Source organism: Protomyctophum parallelum (assembly GCF_964188405.1).
Source record: "Protomyctophum parallelum genome assembly, chromosome: 11".
Lineage (NCBI taxonomy): Eukaryota > Metazoa > Chordata > Actinopteri > Myctophiformes > Myctophidae > Protomyctophum > Protomyctophum parallelum.
This window is the reverse complement of record NC_139707.1, coordinates 26,176,061-26,201,978: the sequence shown is the minus strand read 5'-3', so window position 1 is coordinate 26,201,978 and position 25,918 is coordinate 26,176,061. Positions and strand designations below refer to the sequence as shown.

The window sequence follows — 25,918 nt, the reverse complement described above, 5'->3', positions numbered from 1 at the left end:
TAGCCTTCACTTATAGTTCTGGGAGGAGATAGAGGATGCATAAAGGAGGAGGCTGTATTATTATTAGGCTACCCTTATTATTATTATCATTATTGGTCCAGTCCATTACGCCTCGTGACATCACACACTTCCATATATGGTTGTCAGTCTATTACACGCCTCGTGACACATCACACCACCATATATGGTCGTCAGTCCATCACGCCTCATAATGACACGCTATGGTCATCTCCATATATGAAGATCATGACACTGACTGCATCTTCATCAAACCCTGGATAACCATAAATGGAGAAGACTGGATCATCACTCTGCATATAGCCGGCCATGAACTATATGTTGATCCTTCCCTATCCATCCTTCCTCTTCGATGTCTCCCTTTTGACTGATACCTGTCCATTCAAACTCTAGACGGGCCCGTCCCAAAGTTATTAGTGCAGCCGTGCCTGGCAGCCGGCGAAAGTTCTCTACAGGACCGGAAATGAAGGCCCGGCCCTAGCTGGGCCCTCATCAAACCCTGTACACTGAAGACACTGCCCCCGCTGCCACCCTTAGATCTCCATATAATGGAGCTGACCTGTTCTGACATTCCATGCCAAAGCGCCAGCACTCGTCCAGCAGTCTGCCATTACCCAGGCAGCTGTGTGGGTTTCATTAATATCACCCATGTTTGAATTTGGCAAGTGTTATTTAATGATGCAATACAAGTTGCTTAATGTGGATATAGCCAAATCCTATAGTATCCTCTCCTGAAATGAGCTCATCTCACCATCTCAATGCCAACATGATACTAAACGACAGGGATCATCCAAGCTGAACATTATGAACAGTAAGTGTTCATAATACAAGTGATTTGGTTTCATGACATAATGCAGAACATTTAAAACATAATTTAGACAAAAAGTGGTGCGTATTGGAAATTGGCGTTAATGGAAAACATATAGGCTGGATCAGAGCTGTCAGATAGCGCTCTCTAGTGTGTAAATGCGGATCTACAGCCTCTTTTGTTTCATATAAAAATGACACTGTCTGTACTCTGTAGCCATATAGTGTTAATTTGGTCAGCAGATTTCGATGTAGTCTATAGCTTAGTCTTTTGAATAACACACCATTTAGTCTTATAGTCCTATTTAGTCTTCTGTAATAGTTTTTGTCTTAGTCTAGTCTTAGTGGACTAAATATCAAATGTTATGTTATATGCAATGTTATTTTTGCCAGAAAAGAATAACACACCATTTAGTCTTAGTCCTATTTAGTCTTCTGAAATTGTTTAGTCTTAATATTCTTAGTCAACTATATAAAAAAAAATTAGTCTCAGTCTAAGATTGATTCATACAACATAATAGATTAAAAAAAAGCTAGCAATGGAATAAATGTTCAGAAGCTTATTGCAACCCATGTCTAATGCGATGTCTAAACTGCTTATAACCTTGTATACTGTAGGTGCCAAAACACACACCTTTTTGCAAACTTTTATATCACTTGATTATTTCTGAATAATGTAGTAGGCTACTAAATCAGTTGTGGCACAGAATAGATTTAATTGGTATTATAAATGCATCCCAAATAATTAACAAAATGTAATTATAAAACAGAGTTAAGCAACTAATAATAAGACTGAAGTGTAAGAAAAAGTAGGCCTACTATACCTGCTTATACATCATAGTTATCATTAGTATCAAATGTACAGTGCAAATATTGTAGAGCCAAGCTGGAGTTGTAATGTAAGACCTACATTAAATTATATGGCAGCAAGGTAGAGGATATACTTGCAGAATGCTTCTGATATATTATTAAAGACTGGCCCCTAGTGGTGAGTGGTGAGAACCATGCAGGTCTGACTCTCAGTTAACTTTACTATACATCTGGAAATATACTGACACCATCAAAGGCCACATTCAGGCAGTTTCAGGCAACACATACTGAATGTTACTTTTCAATGCAGCACATTTAGTTAGATTGTTATATATCGAAAAGGCCCCCAAATAGGGTAACCTGACTCCGCCAGATGGCAGCAGCGGTGAGTTCCTCCTCCTGCTCCCATCTGGTCCCTCTCGGGCAGAGACAATGTAGGCCTACTCCGATCAGGCAGGAGGGGGGAACTTGTGAACTCAATGGTAAATGGTGCATTTATATAGCGCATTTATCCAACGGCGCTTTACATATATTGTGCATTACATTCACCCACACATTCAAACACCGATGGCGGCGGAAACCATGCACATCAGGGGCAATTAGGGGTTCAGTGTCTTGCTCAAGGACACTTCGACAACTGGCGACCTTGTGGTTACCATCCAGCCACTCTATCCCTGAGCCAATACTATACCGCAATCTGGCGGAGTCATGTTACAAATAGGGCCCAAACACAAAAATATCTAAATGTATTATCGCAAACTATGTCCGAGAGTTTGCAGAACTCGTTACTCCTTTGGCTTGCAGGCTAGAAGATAGTAATATCTCACTCCCACCACCACCTCTGTGTCTGAAGATGTCACCCCCATGACTGACAATAACCTGCGGAAAGACAGACGTGACCATGAGTCCTTTACTTGTTTCCTTTACAAGATCTTGGGTAAGAGGGTCTTTATGAAAACATTTGTAGAAAATAATATGAGGCATGCTGTGAGTCCAGGATTTGTCAAAATATTATTATTAATTATTAATAATCAATTAATTATTTTCACACAGAGTAATGCAGCCTATACAAAATGTACAAACAATGTAGAAACAGTGTGCAAGTAAGCACGCACATGTGTTCTATATACCAGTGGTTCTCCAAGTAGATCCTTGAGGGGGTTCCAGGGGGTCAGCAGAAAAATGTGGAAGAGTACTGTAATAGTCGGCTATAGATATCCTAAAAGTGAATATGTTTTAGTGGTCTAGGCTTAGCTTAGACGTTGATTCGGTGTTTTTTAAACATCTAGCCTATATATTATAGACCGTCTATATTTTAGCTGTTTTTTAAGCGCTTATAAGACTGTTTATATTTTAGACCTAGACCGCTAAAAACCTTCACTTTTGGACCGGTTATAACCCGGTTTAATTTAGACAGATTTTAAACATCTAATAGCCTGAAAAATTCTCAGCTTAAGCCCTATTTTAAGGGTCCCTATATACAATCTTATTCAGATGGGGGTCTGTGGCCAAATACATACATTTGAGGGTCCTTGACATGAAATAGTTTGAAAACCTATATATACAGTACAGTATAACCTCTGAGTGATGTCCATGGACAGCCTGCAGGCCTCCTGTGGGTCTTTTCTCTGCAGAGCCTGGTAGCTAGAGAAAGATTCTATCATCCGTATATAGCTCAACAGAGGCATGGACCTCTTCACCCATGTACACTCCTGCCTGAAAAACACACACACACACACACACACACACACACACAAGTATAACCCATTTCTGTTTGCAAGAATGCTCGTGATGAAAAAACTAGAACCTCACCCTTTTAAAACAAAAAGTCCCGGAGAGCAATGTTTGACAGGACAAGGCAAAAGAACACCGTTAGATCAGTAAATAATGAATTTACAGTATGTGAATGTGTGTGAAAAAGATTAAGACCATGTTTTCACTAACCACTCCTTCTCAGGGTAAGGGAGGGAGTCATATGCCTCTCGATAGAGCTCAATAGAGCTAGGACCAAGGTGGGGACTGCGGTATGGTCTCAGGGCATCATAAAACTGAGGAAAACAACATAAAGAAACAGTCAGTTTGGCTCTAGCAAGGTTGGTTTTACACCTCTGTAGTTGAGCATTTAATGAGTATACTTTAACAGGCATAATTGTTTAATTTGTTAGTACTATGTACTGTTAGTACTATGTACTAACAAATTTAACAAAATGTAGGAATAATGTCAAAATAATGTATTTAATTCAGCGATGCAGAAATGCTCATTCATGCCTTCGTCAGCTCCCTCCAACTCCCTCCAGCAAGAACTAGAAAATACGACCACATTTACTGAATATTTATGTTTCTCAAGGCACAGGTTACCCGCTGCGCTCTGAATTTGTATTGTTTGCTTTTAAATCACTGAATGACCCTTGCCCCTTACATTCCTGAACTTCGCAACCCTCCCTGTATTCTTAGATCTGCAGACAATCTGTTGCTCTCGGTCCCCTGGTGGGCAAAGCTTCTTGCAGAAGGCAGTTGGTCATTTGAACTCCACATTTGTGGAATAAACTAAAAATCTACCTTAGTGTCCTCTTTTGAAAACATGATTTATCTTTTTATAAATGGCCTAATGGCCTTTAAGTAGAGTTTTTCCTCTTTTCTATTTTGTTTTGTTTCATCTCTTCTATGAATTCTTATTTCTTGACTGTCTTGCGTAGGATATTTGTAGTTTTTATATATGTGAAGCACCTTCTAAACTTGTTTTTTAAAAGTGCTATTCACGTACATTTATATTGTATTATACCTCTTTGCAGACTTGGTTGAGTTTGGTTGAGCAGCACTCTGGGTAACTCAGCTCCATATCCATGGTGTAGTTAAGCAAAGCTACACAGCCGCCAGGCTTCAGGACCCGATGGGCCTCTTGAAGGAAACGTGGCCGGTCAAACCAGTGGAAGGCTGACATGGCTGTTACTAGATCCACAGAGCTGTCACCCAATGGCAGGTCCTCAGCTACACACTGTCTGAAAGGTCAGAGCAAGGTCAGAGCAGAGTATGGGGCAAACCTTTAAGAAAATAACCAAAGATTTGCACACACGTTTGTACACATGCCCACTCACACACTTGCACGCACGCACACACGCACGCACTCACACAACGCACGCATACAGTATTAACTAATTCTGTGCAGTTCATTGTCTATGAAGGATAGCATGTTCATTGTAAATGTTAATTATCAATTTCTAATCACTGGAGCAATTATTTTTTATTTCTTCTCCACATTTGCAGTTACATCATGCTCAACTTCCGTCATACCAAAACAGAAGAGGCTCATTGTAATTGTAATTGTTAATTATCAATTTTATTTCTTGTCCACATTTGGAGTTACATCATGGCAAGGTAACGATACAACCCAAACCTCTATAAAAGTGGTCTTACCCTTTAAAATATGTTTGAATATTTAACCCCTAAATGTAAGTGTATAGTTTGATAAAAAAGTTTTGTTTTGTGTAGTTGTCATTCATTTTCTGTTGACAAGGTTTGCTCATAGGGGAAGCTGTTGGTAAAAAGCATGTTAGCAATAGTTCCAGGAAGTGAGGAACAGGAACAGCTATAAAAGTAGGCTACAGCTACAGGAAGTGAGGTGGTATTGCCTTATTGGCCCTGCACCCGCTGTCGAGGTGTGTGTAAATAGGTACTGTATGCTCATACAATAAGTACCTGGCCATTATATACAGTAACCCTTATGCATGCTTACTTATATGTGATGTTTGGGGCGCTGGTGTGCTCCAAAGCCACTTCTATTTGGGCAGGACTCACGTCGGTCCCCAGCACAGCTGCAAAGTGATTGGCAAGAAGTGTGGTGCCCTGCCCTGAACCACAGCCCACATCCACAGCCAGATCAAAAGTTCGACCTTTCTGAGAAAGCACAGATAAAATCAACCCACAAGCAATTAAATTAACTACCATTGTAACTTAATGACTGAATAACTTGTGGGACATTATGGATAATGTCCCACAAACAAACCCTTTGGATGGTACAGTAATAAGTTGAAACAGCAACATGTAGGGGCAGTGGGGACACAATGAAATGGGGTCATGCACGGGATATTAAATAAAAATACATATTATATTATGATTAATGTTGTGGGTAACACGATTACACAAGTAACACATTGAGTAGTAATAAAGCTTCTAAAACATTCATACAGTTTGTTATTTAGACTTTTATTTGATTTATAATACTCCATTTAACTTTACGCCTAGTCATTTGTGCTGAATTTGAAGGTGATAAAATGGATTTGAGTATTTTGCTTACCTGTCTATCCAGGAAGTCCAGCAGCTGTTGAATGAGCTGCTCTGATGGACAGATCCTGTACTTCCAGTAGGAAGCAGCATGGCCCTTGCCTTCAAACAGACGATGAGCCATGGAGGTTGATGCCACTGGTGTTGCAACTTGATGGTCAGTGACTTCGCTGTGTCGGTCTGCTCAATTTGTGATTCAGCCTCGGCAGGTTTGGAACCAAGCACAGTTCTATAGCTTTCCCCCCCTTAAAACGAGTTAAGTGAAATTAAACTAAAATAAGGTCAACTTGATTTTATTACATATTAACAATAAGCTTTCCTATAGACTCTAGTCTGGTCCTTACACTATTAGACTAGACATAATGTTTAGATGTAAACACCTTATTTGTGTATTGTAAAACACTCTCCTCCTTTCCGCTGATTCTGAGGCATTCCATGAAACACTGTGAAGAGGATTACTGTGAAAGGGATTTGCACTCTCTTTGAGCCTCTCTCTCTCTCTCTCTCTCTCTCTCTCTCTCTCTCTCTCTCTCTCTCTCTCTCTCTCTCTCTCTCCACTAGATCCCCCCAAAAACAGGGGCAGTGGGGCACAGTGTGCCTGTTAATGAGAGATCAGCCTGGAGGGGGAGGTTATGTGAAAGGGCCAGCAGAGTGGCCTATTGTGCGTTTAATGAATGGAAAGCTCACTCTGATTCTGTGTTCTGAAATTGGAAAGAATCACTTGTACGTGTCTGTACTACAGTAGCCTACTATAACATAAAACAACATAGGAAACTATATATGCAAACCTCTGTAAATGTATAGGCCTAGTCTGTCTTTTGCCCATGCAAGAGCAATGATGTTTTAACAAGCTTTGTTACTGTCTAGCCCCTAGAGGGAAGCAGAGATAAATGTGAGTCATAAATACACATGTATTTAAGGCCTTTCTGAACAGGCAGGCAGGAGATTGCCAATCTGTGGGTCCTCACAACACAACACCATACTGTTGTGAGGAGGTTTGTTTGAATGCCAACTTGAAAGTGGTGTACCATTCATGCATGTGTTTGAGAGAGGGGTGTTGTCTCTTCAGGGATTGTGCATGCAAACTGGATATGGGATTGTACAGATGCAGTTGAGAAAGTATGGCAATTGTGAACCAAGTAAGTCACTGCATGCAACCAGTCACATGGGTCATGTGGAGTGAGCGGCCTAGGTTTGACCGCTGTTCCTTTTTCTTGATAACGTTTGTAGTTTGAGTATCATGGCACAAATCAGCTGGCTGCAGGCTACTGCAAGTGAGCATGCGGTTTGGACTCCTGGATTTAGACTTATGGTGATAAGTAGCTCTGGTCCATAGCTCTAATGCACAACGCATTAGAGCTATGGACCAGAGCTAGGTGATAAGTAGAGTGCGGAGCTGCAGCTGGTTTGACCACATTTCTATCTGTTGTTTGTTTGTTTGTCAAACCATCTTGCCACCGCTGCCCCTAAAAGGTCAAGTGTTCTAGTGTAATTTCACCAATTTGATTCACCTCTGCAGCCAACATAGCCCCACAAGTCAGAACCCAATGGTACTGAAGTTTCTGACATTTTCGAGACCCAGTAGCCATGGGGTCCTATTCCACCTCTACCCTGCCACCAGGTACGCGGACATAAATAAACATAAATACGTCGTTTCTGCGCCGTTTGAGGGCTTCTGTTTGTTTCAGTTATTCTGAATGTGTGAACTATAAGTACCTATAAATACCGCTGCGAATTCTCCTGTAACGGAAGCCGTTAGTATTTTTGTATTTGTATATATTTTTGTATCTTTGTTTGACCGATTTGGTCGCTTTGATAGCTAGTGGCTATAGCTATGACAGAGCAGATCAGAGGCAGGGACGTAGGGACGCACAAGCCAACCGCACAGCTGGAGGCAGTACAAAAAAGAAGAATCAAAGCGACCAAATCGGTCAAACAAATAGTTAACGGCTTCCGCGGCACAGGAGAATTCGCAACGGTATTTATAGGTACTTATAGTTCACACATTCAGAATAACTGAAACGAACAAAAGCCCTCAAACAGCGCAGAAACCACGTTACCGAAGGTATTTGTCTGCGTTCCAACATTTCCATACGAAAACACATCACCGCACAGGGACCCTACGGGTCAGCCCGGTTCGGTTCGGATTGGGCTGACCCAGGGGTAGCCGCAATTTGCAACTCTAGATATTTTTACAATGGCTGAATCTAGAGTTGCAACACCCTCCATCCACTTCCTATTCATCTTTTTTGGTTTGTGATCTGCTTGTCTTAAACGACGTTAAACTCACCAACATTGCAGCTGCAGTCCAAGCTTGAATTATCCTCTTTCAATCTGCCAAGTTTGTTTTTCATAAAAATCCCCCGTAGACATCTTCTGTCCAAAATATTCCAAGAGTGACATTCTGAGCCGCCATTTTGTATTTTTGCAACGTGCCGTAAAACAAGACGTGAGGGGGAGCGCTTGTTTAATAGAAGGCTGTGCGTGACGGGGCGTCGCACTGTGTCGGCCTCTTCTTTGGGTGTCTTACCTGCGCAGGTAAGATTCTATTAAACAAGTGCTCCCCCTCACGTCTTGTTTTACGGCACGTTGCAAAAATACAAAATGGCGGCTCGGAATGTCACTCTTGGAATATTTTGGACAGAAAGTAGCTCATAACATGTCTACGGGGGATTTTTATGAAAAACAAACTTGGCAGATTGAAAGAGGATAATGAATGCCACCGACGAAAAACAGTCCACACTATTGATCCATAATGTATAAATGATAGATAAGGGTTCAGGACAACGAGGCCTTTTCGTGGAGGGGTCAGAATGAAATTTGGACTTAGGCCTAGACTGTTTTTCGTCTGTGGTACTCAAGCTTGGACTGCAGCTGCAATGTTGGTGAATTTAACGTTGTTTAAGACAAGCAGAGCACAAACCAAAAAAGATGAATAGGAAGTGGATGGAGGGTGTTGCAACTCTAGATTCAGCCCATTGTAAAAAGTTGCAAATTGCGGCTAACCCAGGGGGTTCCAAGAGGGGCTACAGCCAACACAGTGGAGCACAAGCAAGCTGGTTCTTTTGGGTAGCATTTGGGGAAATGATAATGTATGCCATTGCTCACTTCAGATTTTTAAATTAATTTGGAATAAAACAAAGTTTTATTGAAATTCCTTATTTGTACTAAAAGCTAATGAAGATTGTATATTTTTCTATTATACCTTGGAGTGTTGATTATTATAGTGGGGTAACATTATGACACATGAATTCTCACTTGTTCTGCGGAAAAAGCCATACTTGCAGTGAATTGTCTAAGCAATTAGGGACACAAGAGTATTGACCTCAATCATTATCATATACAATCTATTATTCAGTTATGCTACATCCCAACATGTATTTAAGGCCTCCAGCAGGGTAAACTGTACAACATTTGTAGACACAATTATGCATTTTAAATGACTGCTTTTGTCAGTTCAGGGTGAACTGAATAGCAGACATTTTAATAAGAGCCACCACCACCACCATAAGCACATAACTGTGAGCTAATATTATGTGCACTTAGTTTGTAGGCATTGTATAGCTAACACAATGCCTAACATTTTGTTGCTATTCCTCTGCCCCTATGTAAAGTGTCTTTGGGTAGTCAGAAAAGTGCTATATAAGTTTGAGATATTATTATTATTAACACAAGCCAAGTATTCAGACAAATCAATTTCCCACGTTGTCTTATTACTGGGCTGTGGGCAGGAGTGCATGCAGATTTGCTGATGTGCAGTTTGTTTGACTTGCATTAGAGTGGTTGGTTCTTCTTTCTTTCTTTAACCTTTATTTATTCAGGGAAGTCAGTTGAGAGCAAGCTCTCTTTTCCAATAACGCCCTGATTACAGTACACATAACACACAATATCTACACAAATACATTACAGGATAAGAAACAATTCAGAGTGAACAAGTACAGCTAGATCTCAAACTAATGGATCCTTACAAGTCTTTCAAGTTATTTAGTTTTAAGATTGATTGTAGACAGTTCCACATGTGAGGTGCATAGTAATGAAAGGCTGTTTTACCTAATTCGGAATTCACAATGGGAACTTCTAACATAAGGTATTGGGAGCGGGTATGATGTTGGCCAGTTTTGAAGGTTTGGAATGTAATAGGCTGCTAAGATATGTAGGCATTTTTTTTAAAGTAAGGCTTCGTAGATAAAAACAGTGCAGTGCTGTTCTCTCTTAGCCAATGAAGGCCAACCATCCTTTTCATACACCCTACAGTGATGGGTGAGGAACCCATCTCCAGTTAAAAACCGAAGGGCAGAGTGGTAGATTGTGTCGAGTCGTTTTAGTGACGACGGATTGCATGTAGATAATATCGCCATAGTCGATAACTGATAAAATTGTGCTATGAATCAATTGCTTCCTATTGTTTGAATTAAAGCAAGCTTTGTTTTGATAGAGGAATGCTAGTTTTTGTTTCAGTTTAGTGATGAGTTGTGAAATGTGGGTTTTAAATTATAGTTTGTCCTCTATCCATATGCCCAGATATTTATAGTTTGAGACTCTTTCAATAGGAGTCCCCTCTCTATTTGTTATGTTAAAAATGTTTTGGGTGGCATTTGGTTTTCTAGAAAAGACCTTGAATTTAGTTTTTCCAGGATTTAATAGAAGTTTAAGATTAGTAAGGGCCTGTTGAATTCTGTGAAAATCTGATTGTAGGTTTTGAAAAGCTAGATCAACTGAGGGACTGAATAGATGACAGTGTCGTCCACGTAAAGATGTAATGCACTATTTGTAACTCTACTGCTAAAATCATTTATAAAACATGTGAATAGAATCGGGGCTAGGATCGATCCTTGAGGTGTGTGTGTGTGTGTGTGTGTGTGTGTGTGTGTGTGTGTGTGTGTGTGTGTGTGTGTGTGTGTGTGTGTGTGTGTGTGTGTGTGTGTGTGTGTGTGTGTGTGTGTGTGTGTGTGTGTGTGTGTGTGTGTGTGTGTGTGTGTGTGGCTGCGCAACAGTGACACAGTGAAAACCAACAAAACGCTATTTTGTGCTCGGACAGATGGACAGACAGACCAGCCAGGGACACACATAGCTGTCTATAGGAGTGGTTGCACCACTAAAAAATCTGATTCATGCTACCTTTAGGCTGCCAGTCTGAGTCCCACCAGAGGCAGTGCTGCTCCATACAGCCATCCAGATTATTATGATTCTCATTTAAGAATATAAACTATAGGGATTGTTCCGCAGGTCTATTCAAATATCTTTTGTCAGTTGATTGATTGAGTTATTTACTTGGAGTGTGTGAAATTACAGACAGAAAGAAAACACTGTGAAAATAATAGAAAAGTTACACGTGAACAGGAATAGGGTGACAACGGTTACATACAGCTACATACAGAAACATGTGAACAAGCACCCAATCTACAGTATGTCAGTGTTTACCAATGTGGTTTTGATGCCAGAATGCAGAAGTACTCCATGAACAGCTTGATTTCAGTGTCTGGACATGTTACTCCCATCTCCCTCAGCAACCTGGAAAAAAGTAATTATTATTTCCAATTAGAAAAATACTATTTGGTATTTATTTGTATTTTGTATATAGTATGTATTAATTTATCGATTTGTAACTCTGAGAGTGTGCAAATGTAATCTTTATGGTTACATTTGATTACATTTGGATGTTCTCTGAGTTACATAAACCATATGAAGCCTAGCATTCCTATTGTGGGGAACAGAACATTCGGCGAAAATATCCAATCTACATGCTCACAATGCGACATGTTGTGAGCTTGTAGATCAGCTATTGTCTGCAAATTTTGTGTAGAGGGAGGAAAAGGAGCAGACCTAGTATGGTTAATTAAGTATGTAGGATTCATGTGGTTAAAGGAGAAATCCAGACCAGTGGTAGAGGTGAAAACAATTACGTAAAAATAAGCGTTTTAGCCTAAGATCCAGCACGCATGGTCGGAGCTGCGCTGCGCCCTGGATGTTATGTAATATTTCATCTGTATACCACTACAGTGTATGTGCACGTGTGAGTGTGTGTTTGACCTGTCTTGAATACTGTGAGAGAGGTCATCAGCTGCCTGGTTGTCTTGCCTCCTGTAGGTTTGGAACAGGGACCAGGACTCCATAAAACCCACCAGGGCTCTCACAGAGATGGAACAGCTCACCTGGATGGACTCGACCCTGAGGGGGACGCACACGTACACACACCCACCCACCCACACGCGAGCGTGCACGCACACCATAGAGATGTCTACAGCAGGTACCGTACGTTCTTGTATTATGATGGTAAAGTAGAATGTACAATGATAGACCAGTATAGTGGTTTCATAATAATGTATCTCGTTTGACGTCGGTGTGAACACACATTTAATGTGGTTACCTCTCTTTATATTTGTTTTGGTAGTGTGGTAGTTACCTCTCTTTGTATTTGTGTGGTAATTGGTAGTGTGGTAGTTACCTCTCTTTGTATTTTTGTGATAATTGGTAGTGTGGTAGTTACCTCTCTTTGTATTTTTGTGGTAATTGGTAGTGTGGTAGTTACCTCTCTTTGCATTTGTGTGGTAATTGGTAGTGTGGTAGTTACCTCTCTTTGTATTTGTGTGATAATTGGTAGTGTGGTAGTTACCTCTCTTTGTATTTGTGTGATAATTGGTAGTGTGGTAGTTACCTCTCTTTGTATTTTTGTGGTCATTGGTAGTGTGGTAGTTACCTCTCTTTGTATTTTTGTGGTAATTGGTAGTGTGGTAGTTACCTCTCTTTGTATTTTTGTGGTAATTGGTAGTGTGGTAGTTACCTCTCTTTGTATTTGTGTGGTAATTGGTAGTGTGGTAGTTACCTCTCTTTGTATTTTTGTGGTAATTGGTAGTGTGGTAGTTACCTCTCTTTGTATTTTTGTGGTAATTGGTAGTGTGGTAGTTACCTCTCTTTGTATTTTTGTGGTAATTGGTAGTGTGGTAGTTACCTCTCTTTGTATTTGTGTGATAATTGGTAGTGTGGTAGTTACCTCTCTTTGTATTTGTGTGGTAATTGGTAGTGTGGTAGTTACCTCTCTTTGTATTTGTGTGGTAATTGGTAGTGTGGTAGTTACCTCTCTTTGTATTTGTGTGATAATTGGTAGTGTGGTAGTTACCTCTCTTTGTATTTGTGTGGTAATTGGTAGTGTGGTAGTTACCTCTCTTTGTATTTTTGTGGTAATTGGTAGTGTGGTAGTTACCTCTCTTTGTATTTGTGTGATAATTGGTAGTGTGGTAGTTACCTCTCTTTGTATTTGTGTGATAATTGGTAGTGTGGTAGTTACCTCTCTTTGTATTTTTGTGGTAATTGGTAGTGTGGTAGTTACCTCTCTTTGTATTTTTGTGGTAATTGGTAGTGTGGTAGTTACCTCTCTTTGTATTTGTGTGATAATTGGTAGTGTGGTAGTTACCTCTCTTTGTATTTGTGTGATAATTGGTAGTGTGGTAGTTACCTCTCTTTGTATTTGTGTGATAATTGGTAGTGTGGTAGTTACCTCTCTTTGTATTTGTGTGATAATTGGTAGTGTGGTAGTTACCTCTCTTTGTATTTGTGTGATAATTGGTAGTGTGGTAGTTACCTCTCTTTGTATTTTTGTGGTAATTGGTAGTGTGGTAGTTACCTCTCTTTGTATTTTTGTGGTAATTGGTAGTGTGGTAGTTACCTCTCTTTGTATTTGTGTGATAATTGGTAGTGTGGTAGTTACCTCTCTTTGTATTTTTGTGGTAATTGGTAGTGTGGTAGTTACCTCTCTTTGTATTTGTGTGATAATTGGTAGTGTGGTAGTTACCTCTCTTTGTATTTGTGTGGTAATTGGTAGTGTGGTAGTTACCTCTCTTTGTCAGGGAATGGAATTGCACTGAACATCTCTTCCAGTTTATTGTCATTAACAGTTACCTGGCTGTTAGTGTATGGTGCCAAAGACTCCTTCACCTAAACAGGTAGAAAATAGAGACAATATGTTTAATTAATTAATCAAGTTCTTTATTATTATTATTATTATTATTATTATTAATAATAATAATAATGATATCAATTGTAGCACTAGTGTAACTTAAATTAATAATAATAATAATAATAATAATAATGTGTTATGTTGATTTTCAGTATTGAAGAATTTTAGATTTTTTAAATGGTGGGGGAAATATTTTACTGTAGAGAACATGCATTAAGTTGTTGTACTCACTAATGTACTCAATAACATTTCCCCACTGCTGTACTTTAAGCTAATGGAACTAATAATAGAGCTATTAGAGTGCATTATAGTTTAATTATAGTATGAGTTTGATTCTAAATTGAACCCACATCACAGTAGATGTTAGTGAGTTTGTCTCCACACTCCCCATAGTGGAGCCTCATATCAGTGCTGAAGCCAAGCAAGGCCATGCAGCCTCGAGGCTTTAGAACCCGACTGGCTTCAGCCAGGAACTGCTTCTGGCCAAACCAGTGGGCCGCTGAGGCCGCTGTCAGCAAATCTACAGAACTGTCAGGAAATGGTAGTACCTCGGCTGTCCCCTCCCTGCAGATGGAGGCAATAGAGTCAAACTTATATCCAGGATCTACACAGAGACATAAAGATTCAGATTTTTTGTCATGAGCTTAATACAAAACCCCAGACCCCAGAATGAAACAAATAAAGTTGGATTAATTCATGTAACAGTTCCAGAAAAACTTGACACAAAGCTCAGAGATCTAGAGCTACACCCAATCATGCACAAATGGATACAAGACTTCCCGTCAAGCCTGTCTGATCCCCTGACCCTCAACACTGGAGCACCCCAGAGATACTCCCTATACACGTATGACTGCACAGCCACACAAGTGTTCACCCCTTCACAACGCCTGCGGAGAGGGCAAAGGGGCCTACCGCACGCAGTATCAAGAGCAGCACCACCAGGCTAAGGAACAGTTTCCACCCGACAGCCGTCTGTTTGCTGAAGCATGGCATGAGATAACAGAAACCTGGTGCACTTACTGTAAGCATTTCGCTATAAGCACATTATGGATGATCTATATGGCAAATACACACATACTGTACATGTACACAGTCTGACACTGACACAGTCCTATACCTGTATGTAATATTGGGATACCCGGGCACAGCCCTGGCCTCATCCAGTTGGCATTTGCTGATGTCCAGACCCACTACTTCCTGAAAGAATGGCGCTAGCAGGCGAGAATTCTGACCGGTTCCACAGCCCAGGTCCACCGCTAACACATGGGGCTGTCCTTTCTTAAGTGGAGTAGAAAATATGAATATCATTGTGATGAACCAAGTATTTGCCTTTTTATTTTTGTGCAGAATAATACTTTTCATATAGCTGCACATACAGTATAAAACAATGTTTTGTACATAAAAAATGTGTGACACTGCAGCTATGTTTGCAGCCTGCACGGATTTGTCTATAGGCTACTTATCCTACGACAAATAGTAAATACAGCAGACCTACAAATACACAATGCATGGCAATCGTGGTGCCTTGTGAGCTTGTAGATTTCCGCAGCTATGCTGCTGTGTCAAACTGTGCACCGCAGCATTGAGTGCATACAGCTGGCCTACAGGGCACCTCTCTGTGGATTTGTCTATAGTCCCTTTGTTTATGACATACTACCGTACTATACCTTCTTGTCCAGGTATTGTAGGATAATGTCCTTGACCTCATCAGGGGGCACAAAGCGAAACTTCTGGTAAAGCAAAGCATGTTGCTTTCCCTCAAACAGACGATAGGTCATGTTACTGTTTTGCTCCGTTCTGTTCTGTCCGTTCGTTCCTTCCTTGATGATTTTGTCTAGTCCTGTTAAAACATTTTTTTTTTCTCTAAACGTCTATAATGTAACTTCTCTTGCACTGTATGCTGTTGTCCCTCTTCTGCCACTGTGCTTCTTCTTATTTAACTGTTGGCCGACTATCTGAAGTGCCTTCTCCTTGTAGGGTTTGGGTCAGGGTTAGGCAAGATCCAGTTATGTCTACGCTGCTACGTGATGCAGGTCACTGGGTAGTCAATATTCTCCAGTAGTATACTCGTAGTATACGGTATGATCTGTTAATCATTTCCTGGAATAGATAAGGAAACCAAGCATGCATTCTCAGGAACAGTTAAATAAAAATATATAATCCTAAAACAGCATTTATTATAGATTCTAAATAGAAACACACATTTATTCTACAAGTTATTTATTTTTATCTCTGTTTATAAACACCATTGTAAAGATAAGGCCTGTAAACTTTAAAGTGCTACAATACAAATCTGACCTATAGGCTACACCTGTGTGAATCCAACCATAATTTTAAAAGAATACAAACATTTAATATTCATGGCCTTGGAGCCAATGCAGTTAATGTGAATTAACATTGTCTCTTTCTGAGAAGAATTATATACAGTATGTACAGTTACATACTGTATATATGACATTTAAGCAAGTTTCAATATTAAATATGCTACAGTGCCTAATGCTATATATATGTTATAATAGTTTGACTTGGTGCTTTGAATTGAGCACTAGTGTAATGACACCCTTTTTGTCTAATGGCAAATTGGCATGGTTTATCCACAAGGAAAAGCAGACTTCCCTCTCCAGAGCAACATTAGCAACTGTTGATCATCAATAATTTTGAGTGGTGCAACCACTCCAAGGAACAGCAATGTCCGTGTCCGCCTATCTATGTGACGTTAACCCACCCATGCACCTATGTGACTGCATGTGAGCACCAGTAGCTATGACTATTAGTACCAGTAGGGGCGCTGTTGTGCCAGAAACGGAGAGAGAGAGAGAGTGCTGCACTGTTGCCTGCTAATGAGAGAGAGAGAGAACTGCACCACTCAGTTCACACGGGTGTGATTTTTTAAATTCCATATCATTCGTATCATTCGTATAGTTTCCACTGCTTTTCCAATCCTGTCACTCACTAGTATGTTATAGTTAGTATAGTTGCACTGTTGCCTGAGAAGTTGAATATTAACTGCACAGCACAGCACATTCTCAGACCTTCATTTTATGAAGATGATGTGACTGGAAAGAGAGGCTTCTGCTTCAGTTGCATTCAACATGAGCAGCGTGAGCTCAATGTTTGCCAAACGTCAAACAATGATAATTATAGCATTATTTAATGCAAACCTTCACTACAGCCAAAAGTGTAGTGACACTGTGTGCTTAATGACGGCATAAATATTCTAAATCCATGTGACTGTTTGGTTTCAGAAAACTTACTGTAGATGGCTAAATGAGTTGTAAGGAGTTCATCTGCCTTTTTTGACCCTAACTTCAGTTGTTTTGGAGAATGTGCATGCATGGAGTTGTACCAGTGTGGTACAGTATGGACAAGGACAATTCAAATGTGTTTCAACTAGCATGAGGGGATAATATTTACATTTTTGGATTAGCTTTTCCTTGGAATGAAAAGTATGAAGCACTGTAGGCCCTCATGAAATTGACCATTCAAATCACTTTGAAGTTTGGAGTTGGTGACACCTTTCAACGTCACAGGTCCACATTAGATTTAAAATGTGTGAGTTAACATTCTTGTTTATCCCAGTCTCTCTTTTTTCCCCTCCTTTACATAGATCAAAGTGTTTGTTTTTTATTCATGCCCTGGTTGTGGTTACTTCGTTCCTCTGGGGTGGTAAAGTGTTTTTAATTGGTCTATAGATAATAGAAATAATGACCTGTTGACCACTTACGGAATCATTATTCAAAACACAACTAACCTCTCACAATAAAATCCTCAGTGTTTCTTTAACTCTTGAGAGTTCAATATCACGTCCCTGAGCTACTCATTAAACAGGATACCAAGATGTTTACGCCAGACCAGAAGACGTCGGCATTGAAAGTCTATATTGCACCATTTTACTAGCTTTGGACTTGATAACAGCTAGTCCTGTAATAACAGTAAAATTAAATGTGTCAAAAATAGCAGCACATCGTGTCGTGATGTGACACAATCTGAGCTCGTAGATCAACAAAGCACAAACTATAGGGAAAAATAACAAAAAGTTATTTGTTCAGCAGAACCTCTCAAGAGCCATACAGTAACCATTGGGTCATAATTAGTTGTGGCTGAATGTGATTGTGGTCCCTGTGGCCTGTAGAGGAGACACACTGGGGACGACATGGCATGAGACGGGCATCAGGGAGGACAGTTGGTCACTTAATTGGGCAATAATGGCAGGTATTAGAATAACATTACATCACTCATAGGCTACCCTGCAAAGCCTACAGGCATCTAAATGTATTGTCAAAAGGTTGCATAACCTTAACCTATAATATTTTAAATAATTTGACTGTCTAGTTTTTGTCTGGTTATCTCTGACCTGACCAGTGTTGGTGCCAAACTTGGTGCGGATCGGAGCAACGGCAGGGTTGCGTGTTACGTTTGTAACATCCACCATCCACCCATTAGACAGTGGAAAGTAACCGAGTACATTTACTTAAGTTCTGTACTTACTGTAAGTGTGATGTATTTGTACTTTACTTGAGTATTTCCAATTTCCAATACTTCTACTCCACTACATCTCAGATCCTAATGTTGTACTTTTACTCCACTGCAATAATTGAAAACTTTTGTTACTAGTTTTATTTATTATTATTATTATTGTTGTTGTAGTTGTTGTTGTTATTACTAAACATACATTAACCATTTTAGCCCTATATACATTTTGGTTATTTGAAATCTACAAAATCACAATGTGTACTGTACCGTAGGTAGTACAGTACAGTAGGGCCTACTGTACTGAAGTAAAACCTGAGTACTTTTTCCACTAGGCAATTTTGATATTGGACTAGATAGGGGTCTTCAACAGGGGGTCCGGGACCCATAGGAAGTCCTCAGAGTTACACCAAATCTTTGTATGATAGGAATCTTTTTAACATAACCCTTGCACTGTGATGTGTTGTGAGCTTGTAGATTGGCTATTTTCAGTGAGGATGTTTGGTGTAGAGGGTGCAAAAGAGCAGATGAGTGTGCAGGTTTTTTATTTTTCTGATGTTACTTTCCAACCCAGCACCTGAACTAAAGTGATGTGCGTATTCATATTAGTTTTTGTATGAAAATACACCTTAACATGAATCCAACACTGATGATAGCACTGTGAAACAAGTCTATTGCTATCTTGGGTGTAGCTGCATTGGGAACTCACCCTACCTTTAATTAAAGGACCACTTTTGAACCTATATTCATATAATAAGTCCTAAAACACAAATACATCGCATTGATGCACCACGTCCAGCCCCTGTGTGTTGCACCAGACTCCCAGCACCAGGCACTTCATTCAGGAATGGTGGATTCTCGAGTCGCAATTGCCCCATGGTCCTCAGTAATACTAATAATCATTATAAAATGGCGAATCCAAGCTAATAGAAACTGCAGGCTTTCTAGTCCTGAAAAGTTGCAATGCGAAAATGTAAGCCACCGTTCTCACGATAATAAATATGTAAACATTTTTGTAAAAAAGAATCTTGTTTAAAAACAATCTGCCTAACGATGATGTCACTGGTGGACGGGTTTCTGAACTGCCCACAGCCCTCCTATGAGACACAGACTGAGTAGAAAAAAAAATGTGCCATTTTATCATGATTATTATTTATTAGTGAGGACCTACTACAGTATATGAAGACAGGTTGAAAAGTGGTGAAGTGGTCCTTTAACACTTTTAGTGCTACTAAAGTCCTCCTGCATGGCGCTATCGCTTGAATGCCAGCCCAGATGCAGGGAGATTTTATTTTGTTTCCCAAAAAGCAGGAAGCAAAATCTCCACCATTAAAGTCCTGCTAATATAAGCTATCTTTATCCAGACACTTTAATATTGTAACCACAATGCGACGAAAAATCTGAAATGAGCCCAGAACCTCGCCGCTCTGTTTAATTAGTGTGGATGCAGCATAGTTTCAGAGAAAACGGTGTTTAAAGATCACCACTAAACAGGAAGTGGAACGGGCGGGACATCTGGAAAAGGGTGGGCGGGGATGAGGCAAGCATTGCCTAACAACTGGACCGCTTCTAAAAATAATAATTTTAGCAAGACCTTTTAATATCGATATAAAACGTCATGCTAATTTTAGATGTCAATCATATAGCCAATCAAGTATTTTAAAGTGGCACAGATGTGATTTCAGATGTAAAAAATGCAGGGCAAAGGTTTTTCCTTGGCCTCTATGGAGTGTGCATACAAAGTTTTACACGTATACCGGTGCAATTATAGGTAAAACGCAAATCTGTCTGTTTTAGCACAACTATGAGCCTGATTTGCAAAACTTTAAGTGGCATTTCTTCCTCGCGGCTCGCCCTATAGTGGGAATGAGCATGGACACACAAACACACACACACACACACACACACACACACACACACACACACACACACACACACACACACAATGTCTGTATATAATTATGAAAGCCAGAATGGGCTGACCCAATGAAGGCACCGTGATCAAACCCCAAAGATTACTGTCTGGAACATTTCTTTATTCTCTAGTGTGAGACCTATGACATAAATATGGAATTGCGACAATGCTACACTCTATAATAGCAATGTATGGACCTCCTGAATGTTGCTGACGACTGCAGGCTGTTAAATACAATCAACTAGGTGAGACGAAGCCTTGCAGTACATGTTCATCTGAATAATAATGATATTACTATAAATATAAATGTTTATAATATTTTGATAATTTAAACTTGTTCTACTTTTATTTTTGCTTCTCATGGATACCCTTTTATTGCATTCTGTGATCTTAAGATGCTGCATATCTGTCCCAATCTTCATCAAAAGCTGCATGACACTAACGCACCATTTGTTGCTAAATGGAAAATATAACTTTCCCCTTATATTTCAACCTTACAATGTTTGTGAACATAGGGCAGTACCGCTACCCCGTTTTTGTCTTGTGCCTCCTGCTGTACTGCATCATTATCATTGCTAATCTTGTCATAATACTGGTAATATCACTAGAGAGATCACTGCATGATGAACCCATGTACATTTTTGTTTTATGTCTTTGCATCAACTCGCTGTATGGTTCCTCTGGATTCTTTATCAGATTCTTAATAGATCTTCTCTCTAATACTAATTTGATATCACGCCCAGCTTGTTTCACACAGATCTACATTATTTACACGTATGCCTCGTATGAGTTCACCATTTTGGGCATTATGGCTTATGATAGGTATGTTGCTGTGTGTGAGCCTTTATACTACCATGAAAAAATTACACCCAAGATGGTGTCAAAGTTGACAGCCTTTGCATTTATCTATCCAGCCTTTACAATTGCAACTTGTCTTTATTTAACCATCAGACTTCCTTTGTGTGGTAATGAGATACAAAAAGTATTCTGTGGCAACTGGAATGTTGTAAAATTATCCTGTGTGACCACCCTCGTTAACAACATTATTGGCATGTTAGTCACCGCAACTACAATTTTTCTGCCCCTGGCTTTTGTCTTGTATACTTACTTGCGAATTCTGCTTGTTGTTAGGAAAGGTTCATCAGAAATCAAGGGCAAAACTCTGCAAAGTGTTTTACCACACACCGTTACATTTTTCATTTATTCCATCACTGCATTTTGTGATCTACTCCTCAGCCGTTATAACGTAGAAGAGTTTAATCCAATTTTGGCTATTCTTTTATCACTGGAATTTTTAGTGATACCTCCTATTTTGAACCCTCTTGTGTATGGCTTGAAGTTACCAGACATTAGGAAACATATTTTCAAGATGTTGACATGGTCTAAACTTTAAAGCAATCACTTAAGGATGACGTGATTGGAGAAGTTCAGTCTGATTTATAAACAACTTTTGGGTTAAATTGATCCTTGCACAGGACAGCCATGAGATTTGTCACGGACACGAAAGATCCTAAAATAAATTAAACACAAGCCTTTCTTTATTTAATCCACAAACATCTTAAAATTATTTGGGATTTTCAAACGCACTATTGTTTGCTGGCAATTGGTAATTGTTGTATGCTGTTTAGAATAATCTAAAGCCGGTATCTAAATAAGATGTCAAATATTATACATTGTTAGCCTGATTGTCAGACTCTTGAAAGAGTCAGTGCGCTCAGTGGAGTGGGCGGGGTCTATGGGCTGGAAATCAGGCTAACATATTGTATATTTGTTGATACCTCTTAAGATTAATTAATTTCATTCTTGTTAACGGTGCATTCATGCTAGAGGTACAATATGCTGTGTTTGCATGTAAGCCAAGGTCACTGCTGTTTTCAAATGGGTTATAAGGATGTACAGTATACAGAATGTGTGTGTGTGTGTGTGTGTGTGTGTGTGTGTGTGTGTGTGTGTGTGTGTGTGTGTGTGTGTGTGTGTGTGTGTGTGTGTGTGTGTGTGTGTGTGTGTGTGTGTGTGTGTGTGTGTGTGGCCCCATAGTATGCGTGTGTGTGTGTTTATGTCTGAAGTAGTATGTCAACTATACTGTATTTAGCAATGTTTGCCTTCTATGCACTTTGTAACTGGCTGCTCTCCCATTGTCTGACTGCACTGGCAGTGTTTATGTACAAGGTATTCCTGTACTTCTGATTATGCAGATATAAATATTTCAAGTGTGTGTGTGTGTGCGTGTCCGCACATACACACGCAACTGTGAATTAGGTTAGGCCTTTTAATGTACGTTGTACCCAGGGTTTAATAGTGTTCTTAACATAATTAAACTTTAACCCATTAAAGCAAGGTCAAAAGCCATGGATGGAGTAAAACACTCATGCCATTGCCTGCAACTACATCCATGCATTCCAGATGTCAGATGTGTTCCGATGTGTTCATTATCATTTATTTTTTGATCCTGCTTTATTGACAACATCCTGAGAGTCCACACATAGGGTAATCATTAAGTAGAAGATAATAAGAATAATGTTGAGTGAGTTATGCTGTCCAATTTGGATGTGAAAAGTTTTTGAAAGATTTTCATAATGGACAATAAATATTATTTAAAAAAAGGCTAAACACGTGTTCTTTTTAATCTACTGTTGTGTCTTAACAAAACCATATTCCTTAGATTATATTATGAGTATTATTCTTTCTTAAGTTTTTGTCTGGCACGCAGCAAAGGTCGTCGGGATCGGGACCCAAACCCGCAACACACTGTCAGGCTGGACCACCAGCCCAGGTGCCCGGACCGCTAGGTCGGCCCGGGCCAGATATTATGATCTTTAACTATACAAAACTAGTAAGATTTCTGTTCTCTCTAAAATTATAACTGCATTATAGAGGTAAACTGTCAACAGCTGACATCCTGGGGGCACTCTGTCCTTTTGTCGAGATACTACATGCCTGTTGATACTATCTTATGTCAATTAAATTATTTGAATTAAGAATGGCACATAAATGTTCATCATATTGCATACATTAACAGCTCCGTGGCAAAGAGATGTGGTTGTACTTGGTAGATGCCAGGTGCGAATGTGTGTACAGTAACTGTACATACTGTACTGTACTGTATTAATGACAATACCGATTTTTCCTGATCTGATATTTATATTTTTATAGAACACGTTTATGCCATATCATCATATCAATAGTACAATATCCAAAATCACAGACAATATCCAGACTAATATCATGATATATATAATCTTGATACTGATTCGATTCTGATCATTTGAAAATGATGTGATCGGCCCCGATTTCCGATCACGTGATCTGATCGGGACAACCCTACTCAAAATCAAATGATCGGATCGGGAACATCCGTATACCCGTCAGCATAGCACCCATTTCAAAGATATTATTTCTATAAAAAGTAAGTAGGCCTAGTACAACAGCACGTCAACACGAAGTTAATGGCAGGTCCAATGAATCACAGAGCAGGATAAAAGGAATAAAGCACTGGATCATCTTGGCAGATTAAATGCCTTTTAGTTGCTATAAGTATACAGATAGATGACTAACGTTTTGATTCATCAGAGTCACCGACTCAGTTGATGATCGCACGTGGACGTGTTAGTCACAGTTCACAGATTATTGATCACTGAAAGAATTGTTCCTTTTGGCACAATTTACTCCCAGTGTTGGGTAAGCTGATCTACCGGTCATGTAAAAAAGACCATACCATAGGTTTCCAATCTAAAATGTGAACCTACAGGTATCAATATATACAGTATATAAAATCACTTCACATGGTAAAAAACACCATTTTGGCTCATATACTGTAGTTCACTATGTAAGTATAGTAAACTATATGATTCAAAACATGACATTGCAGTATAGTAAACTATATGATTCAAAACATGACATTGCTGCTGTAATGTACAGATCAACCTAAAATTGTTTTCGCATATTGTTTTTGTAATCCTGAGGTAGCTCACTTTACCCAATCCCCTAAAGAGAATTTTAATCCCAATTGCTGAAGTAGTAGTCAAATATACGTTGGATATAAATATAGATAAAGATGAGCAAAGAATGCTCTACACAACTTGTGGTAGCTGTGGTGTAAATGTGTGTGGTATGAGTTGATGATTCAAAAGCATATTTTGGAATTGCATTCACTATTAGGTAAATATGAATAACTTTTCTTTTTTTTAATACTGTTTTTATTAGGCATTTTTTGTATATGAAAACTTCAGAATATCATTGACAATGATAATGAGTTATTCAGTTATATAAAATGAAAGATAATGACAGGTAATGTAAATTCCACATACAATACATAATAAAAAAGATATATAAATGTGATAAACACGAAAAAACAAAAAACAGTTAAACAATGACAAATGTGAACAGACAAACAAAACAAAGACAACAGGACAGACACTCTTGCTCTCAAACTTTCCCAACACGTTGTTGTAAATTAACTGAATTACAGACATTTCTTTTTAAATGAGAAAAAAAAATAAAGAAAAAAAAAAATACTCAGTTTTTTTTCTTTTCTTTTCTTTCCAATTTTCTATTATGTTATCTATTGTGTAGGAGGGGTTAGCGTGCACCTATAGAGCACCGAAGTCTGACGTCACTTTCAGTAGAGGGCGTCAGTCCCCAGGTTCATGTATTTGTTTAGTTGCATTGTAATCCCCATTGAGGCGATTTGACATCGCCTCATATAACAACTGTGTTTGAAAAATAAACATGTCACCCCGGCCGCTTCACTCATATGGATATGAAGAATCAACTGACTGAGAGAAAACGCTAATGTTACTGCTACTGAATTAGTTACATTTTCGCTAGAAGCAGACTGTATCATATATGAGTGACTGACTGTTGCAAACGATACAGAGACACCTCCCTGACAATAACGCCGAGACAGCTTGTTTATGTTTGGACCACAACGCTTATAGTAGACGATATTAAGATCACCCCATGTTATTCTCCATAGAGAAATCACTTCCGCGAACCAGGGGAATGGTCGGGATGAGCGAGTTACGTCAGGACTTCGGTGCTCTATTGAAATGATCAATGAAGGGTTGCCATGTCTGGTAAAATCTATCTTCACTCCCTCTCAATTCAAACTTTATCTTTTCCAATTGCAAGTAGTGCATAACATCTTTCATAAGTGTAGTGTGAGTGGGAACCTGTGCTCGTTTCCAATTCAACAGTATCAGTCTGCGAGCCAGTAGAGTCACATAATTTACCATGTTATATTGGAAAGTAGACAGTTTGACCCCGGGCCCCCTGACCCCCAGAACTGCTGTCAATATGAATAACTTTTCAAGTGTAACAGTGTTTACTCTTTCAGGGTTGAATCACACACAACAAAGAGGTATTCTCTTCTGTCTAACATTGTTGGTGTACTTGCTCATTTTGTTGGGAAATGTTGCGATTGTTGTAATCATTATTATGGACAAAAGCCTGCATGAACCCATGCTCATCTTCCTGTGTAATCTGTTTATTAGTGGACTTTATGGGACTGCAGGCTTTTATCCCAAATTCCTCTCTGACCTACTGTCTCCTCATGTCATCTCTAATGCTGGATGCTTGTTACAGGGTTATGTAATACACTCTGCGGCTTGTTGTGACTTGTCGATTCTAGCTTTGATGGCATCTGTCGACCTCTGTACCACACG

The 25,918-nt window shown here is 39.4% G+C and overlaps 2 protein-coding genes across 2 annotated transcripts; one reads left to right on the top strand and one right to left on the bottom strand.

Moving 5' to 3' along the window:
• Nucleotides 1-2,420: 2,420 nt before the first annotated feature.
• Nucleotides 2,421-15,648, bottom strand: LOC310866945 (uncharacterized protein; the record flags this gene model as incomplete). The annotated part of the gene is made up of 11 exons (XM_083776740.1): nucleotides 2,421-2,514; nucleotides 3,214-3,347; nucleotides 3,576-3,683; nucleotides 4,418-4,634; nucleotides 5,369-5,529; nucleotides 5,930-6,054; nucleotides 11,960-12,084; nucleotides 13,748-13,848; nucleotides 14,221-14,434; nucleotides 14,988-15,148; nucleotides 15,538-15,648. 11 exons carry the CDS (start codon nucleotides 15,646-15,648, stop codon nucleotides 2,421-2,423), a joined length of 1,551 nt encoding a protein of 516 aa, XP_083632866.1.
• Nucleotides 15,649-20,715: 5,067 nt separating this feature from the next.
• LOC310866944 (olfactory receptor 51E1-like) lies at nucleotides 20,716-21,648 on the top strand (the record flags this gene model as incomplete). Its single annotated transcript, XM_083776739.1, has 1 exon — nucleotides 20,716-21,648. The coding sequence occupies one exon, from the start codon at nucleotides 20,716-20,718 to the stop codon at nucleotides 21,646-21,648; it is 933 nt and encodes a 310-aa protein (XP_083632865.1).
• Between the last annotated feature and the right edge of the window lie 4,270 nt (nucleotides 21,649-25,918).